The 5,243-nt window shown below is 60.2% G+C and overlaps 1 protein-coding gene across 1 annotated transcript in view; it reads right to left on the reverse strand.

Moving 5' to 3' along the window:
• Positions 1-5,135, reverse strand: part of CLUH (clustered mitochondria homolog) — a 38,900-nt gene extending 33,765 nt beyond the window's left edge. Inside the window, exon 1 of the mRNA XM_080397693.1 lies at positions 4,919-5,135. Within this exon, the coding sequence (XP_080253819.1) occupies positions 4,919-5,036 (118 nt within the window). The 5' untranslated portion in view covers positions 5,037-5,135. The remainder of the gene's footprint in view (positions 1-4,918) is intronic.
• Positions 5,136-5,243: the final 108 nt, after the last annotated feature.

Genomic DNA, 5,243 nt, shown 5'->3' on the forward strand with positions numbered 1-5,243 from the left:
CTGGCTCAGGCACTTACAAGCACCGAAATGCCTCATACTTTGCATCTGGCACCCTGAGTTACCCACGCTGTGCTCCCCACACCTGGGAGCCACATTTAAACCCATTTGTAAACTTTCTGTCTGGCCAAAACTTCGGAAAATTAGTCCTGAACCCAGCTGGCTAGGTGATCCTGCTACAACAACATGCAATTCAAACATCACAGAAAACAGGAACAAAGACTAGGACCTAGGGCAAAGTGCAAAGACCAGCACCAGCAAAAACATCAACTATGTCAGGAAGAGCATGTTTCTCAACTTTAAAGAGAAGAGAGCTGAACGAAGGAATCACATTTCAGGCAGGTACTGAGAATCAGTCGATAACTCTCAAAGTACATGTATCTTATTCCGGGACATACCTTAGCTGCAGAAAGATACCGAGATGGCGAGGGCCCAAGACAGTGAGCTAGCCTGTTAGACTCTGGGTGCAGGGGGACCAGCAGAACATCAGGTTGCAGACAGAAGCAGCTGCACTGGGAGCCACTGCTCCAGAGTGTCACAGGGAAGACTTTGGCTTCACCCCGTGCTACCACTGGTGCCTGTCACAACAGCTCTAGGGAAAACTCCATGCAGCACAAGCCTGGGAAGACCAACTTTGCCAGTCCCGAGAGCCCTACAGAAATCTTCACGTGGCCGAGCTCCTGGACCCACAAATGCAACAGGGAGCTCTGGGTAGGGTTTGCAGAGAAGAGCCGACGGCTGCAACACTGTCCTCAGCAGCTCCTGCTGCCTTGCTGCATCCCACGGCACAGATGTGCCCATCAGCCCACAGCCTCCCACCAGGGCAGCCCCACGCCAGCTGCCTGGGGCCACACACAGCCCCAGGGAAACAGGCTGGGTGGCTGCTCCCCACAGCTGGGCAAGGGCACGCTGCAAGGCAGCAGCCTGGGGAACTTGCCCATCCTGCAAAATCCCTTCTGCCCAGGACACTGAGCAACCTCATCCTACCTCGCACAGTGCCATGACCCGAGCTGGCACCAGAGCCCACCTCAAGCACAGCCGAGCCCACACACTGAGCTTCCAGGCTGGCAGAGGCTTCACAGGCTCCAGCACCACTGATGGTAAAAGCACGTTACCCCCAGTGCCTGCGCGCAGGGCACTCCAATGCAGTTTGCTAGCAGGCAATATCCACATTACACTTCCAGTCTTGCCCAGCCACAGCAGCAGGATGCTAGCTAGCGCAGAGCTGGGAAAGGAGGGCTGATGTCAAGCTAACCTGACCTGCAGGAGCTCTAGGCAAGCAGGGCCAGAGTCATGATCCTGCAGTTTTATGCTGTTGGACAGTAACTACATAAAACTCCTCTGAGCCTACAGGCGCATCAACAGGTTGCAGTAGAGCTTTTCTCTTTAAAGTGGAAGGGAAGGGCAAACTAAGGAAACACGTTTTTTTTAGAAAACATGCTGTTACTGTAAAGTCACTTAGCTGTAGGGAACCTTACTTCAGTGGCCTGCTTCACAGGATTTTTCCCTCGGGACTGGTCAAGCAGCTGGTGAGCACCACAGCAGTTATTTCTTCAGCTTGAGAAAAAGAGCTTGCTTCTGTGACTGTAAATCTATTTTCCCACCCACCCCAAGAGGGAACACGTGTCACCCATTTAAGTATCTATGCCAAATTGTCAAGAAAATGCCAGTTAATCACTCATTCCGGACTCACTAACATTAAAGAGGTAGAATGCAACAGGAAGGTCAACTGGCAAATGGGTACGTGTAAGCTCCGCTACTCAAACCATGTGCTTGCAGAAGGCGAGAACCAAACGCTAACCCTCCGCCAGCCTTGCTACTACTGGCAAAAAACTGACTTGCTTCCAAAAAGCAACTGCCACCGCCGCTATGGGAGTAGCCATGCTCTGGTTTTCGCCTTCTGCACTCTGTCCAAGCACTGCCCTGTGGACTGGTTTTACCTCTCAAATGCAAATAAAACAATGCATGAACTTCAGACCTTCAAAGCTTCTGGAAATAACAACTTTCTAGTACAACCAATAGAGCAAAATTGAAGAAAGCAAAGTGAGTGCTGGAAAGCTGCGCCAGGAGAGGTGTGTGCTGCCAAGTTTAGTCATTTACCCACGACAAAGACAAACACAGGGCTCTGCAACACAACGCTGTTTTTACTGTGCATGAGGCGGGTCTGCGGGTGGATTTATCTAGGTGCATGTTCCTGACCTACTTACTTCCGCTTTTCAGCTGGGAAACCCAGAAGCAAGGCTGCTCTGGCAGAGCGGCGAGCTTCCAGTGGGAGTGCAACTCTGCTACCCCACCAGCAGAACTGCTCCAGACACCATCCCCTTGGGTCCCCATCCCCCATCTTGGGGCACAGATGTTGTGTTATCACATTCCTTTCCTCTTCTTAACCTTGTAGCGGTGATCAGATTTCTCTTGCACAATATTCCTCCAATTCTCCCCCTGAAGCCTGTTACAACCACATATTAAAAAGCCCCGACAGCCAGCAATTCAGCCCTTTCCAAAACACCAGCAAACCGCCAAGGTCAGGCAACAGACAGCGATAGCAGATCCCGAGATTAAGAATCAGTCTTCTGACCTTGTTGCTAATGCACAGCTACACTTGCCTCCACAGCAGTTTTCCATTATCACCTGCATTCTCTGCTTTTTTAACAGAAGATGTGGTTGAAGATATGGGCAGCCAGGAAGAACAGAGATGGAGAGGCCTAGCTAGAAAAAGAGTAAATCTTTGGGCAAGGCAAGGTTGAAAAGCATTTTATGGTAGCTAGAACCACTGAGAAACTTGCACAGCAGACAAACTTGTTCTAAGGCAGTGACAAGCCTACTAACAAAAATAACCCAAGAAACACTGCACACCGTGGTGTCTTGATCTCAGGGGAGCCAGTAAGAAAGGTAACTTAACCCCTAACTGCCTCCATCAGAAATCATCACAGGAGCCTCAAGTGTTCACATGGTGCTGGGTTTCTGCACTTGGAAGGACGTAGTTTTGTCCAGCTTGGAGGCAGCCATCAGCCCTCTCACCCTTCAGAGGTGGAGAAGACAGTGCCCAAGTCCCAAAGTGTGGCACGGCGGAGGGTGCATGCCCTCACCAGAGGCCCACCAGGCTCCTGCCCGCTGCCCAGCAGCACCCAGGGCCACCCTCGGACAAAGCAGGCTGCCCCAGATGGGCGCCACGCGGGCCGTGGGGGGTACCCCACTGCCGAGGCTGGGTTTCCCTGGCAGAAGGAGAGGCCTGGGAAGCTGAACCAGAAGGCTGTCGCCAGCGGGGACAGGCTGTCCCCACCGCCACCACCCAGCCCAGCACCTCTGCCTAGGAGCTGTGCTGCCACAGGCACCGCCTCAGCCCCGGGCTCCCAGACAAGACAGGAACCTTCCTCCCCCTCCTCCTCCCCGGACCCAGGAGGTGCCTAAGCAATCGCACAGCGCTGAAACAGGGGGAGGATTTTTCCACCTCCCTGCCTCCTTCAGCAACCAGCCTGCGCCCGGAGAGGCAGGGATTACACTGCGTAACATTTTAACCCAGCTGCTGGCACTGCAAGCGTTACGCCTGCTGTGAAAAACGGTGTGCGGGGGGGCTTTGAGTACCACGCTCCTCGCTCTTGAACCATGTCCAACCTGCTACAGCACCAAGAGCCAGTGAACTTTGCTTTAGGTGACAAACTTCAGAAATTCACCTTGCCACCATAAAAATCAGGGGAGGGAGGAAGCGGTAGGTCATTCGCTGAGCGGATACAAGTGCCCCGGGGCTGAAGGCCAGCCACAAACCACGATGCTTCTGCTTTTCTTTTTCCTTGCACACTAAAGATCAGAGAAAAAGGGCGAGCCCGAGGTGAGCGCTCGGGACTGTTAACTTCATGAAGACAGAACGCACCCAACAGAGCAACACCCAGAGCAGGGGCAGCCCCCTCCGCGGGGTCTGCACCTAGGGGAGGTGCTGGGGACCGTGCGGGCAGGGGCTGCACCTCGCCCCTGGCCTGAGCCCCCCCCCCCCCCCCGTCTCTGATTTAACGCAAGCGCAGCCTGCGAGGAGCCGGTTAGGACAGGCAGTTTCCCGCTGAAGCTGCCAACAAGCCACCTGCCCTTCCTGGGAAAACCCACGTTGCTGTGGCTGCTTCCCAACGCGCCAGTGGCTCCCGCACCCCACGCCCGGGAGCGTGGCCCGCTCCCACCCTCCGCGTCAGCGCCCAACCACCGGCGCACCCACGGGGGCACCCACCGCGCGCGGCCCGGGGCCACCCCCACCGCCCGCTTCGTGCCCGGCGCCGCCGGAGGCCGCTCCCTGCCGCCAGGGCCCGGGCACCGGCCTCCGCCCCAGCCCGCCCCGCCACCGCGGGGCCGGGCCCAGGGAGCTCACGGGGCCCCGAGCGGCCGCTCCCCCCCCCCCCGCCTGCGGCCGCGTGGTGGTGCGGCCCGGTGAAGGTGACCTTCACCGGGCCCGGGGCTCCCCGCTCCGCCGGGACAGGCCCGGCCACGGCCCCGCCACTCCCCCGGGCCCCCGCTCGGCCTCGCCGGGACGCGGAAGAGCCGCGGGGAACTCGCCTCCCGACCCGGTGGCCTCCGGCCCCGGCAGCCAGCACCTCCCCGGGGCTGCGCAAAGCCTCCCCGAGCCGCCGGGCGGGCGTCGGGCCCCGGCCCGGCCTCCCCTCGAGAAATGCGGGGCCCAGGGGTGCCGGGAGACCGACCCCGCGGCGGGGCAGGCGGGCCGGGCCCGGGCCGCTCCGCCGGGCTCTGCCCTGCCGGGAGGAGCAACCTAAGTTGGCAGAAGCACCGCGGGGCCCCGCCGCGGGCCCGGGGCCCGCTCCTCCGGCACCCCGCCGCCCCCCCAGGCAAGGCGGCGGCAGAGCCTGCCCCGCCGGCGCGAACACCCCCGGGGGCGGGCGGCCCGGCCCGCGCTCCCTCCGCAGGCCCCAGCGCCCCCCCTTACCGGGGCGCTGCTGCGTCTCCGCCGGCCTCCTGCCGCGGGGGGCCGGCTCCTGCTGCTCGGCGCCCTGCGCGACGGCCGGCACGGCAGCCGGCGGCATCTCGTCCGCCTTAATGACCATGGGGCCGCGCCGCGCCCGCCCGCCGCGAAGGACAGCGCCGCTCCGGCCCCACGTGGTGCCGCGACCCCGCGCCGCTACGGCGCGCCGCCCGGGACCAACCTCCGCGCCCGGCGGCAACGCCTTAAAGGGGCCGCGCCGCGAAACGCCCCTCCGGGCGGCCGCCGCACCCGCCGCGGGGCCGCGGCGTGGGGCCGGGCTGCCGGGGCG

This window comes from Falco punctatus (genome assembly GCF_963210335.1).
Source record: "Falco punctatus genome assembly, chromosome: 1".
Taxonomy (NCBI): Eukaryota; Metazoa; Chordata; class Aves; order Falconiformes; family Falconidae; genus Falco; species Falco punctatus.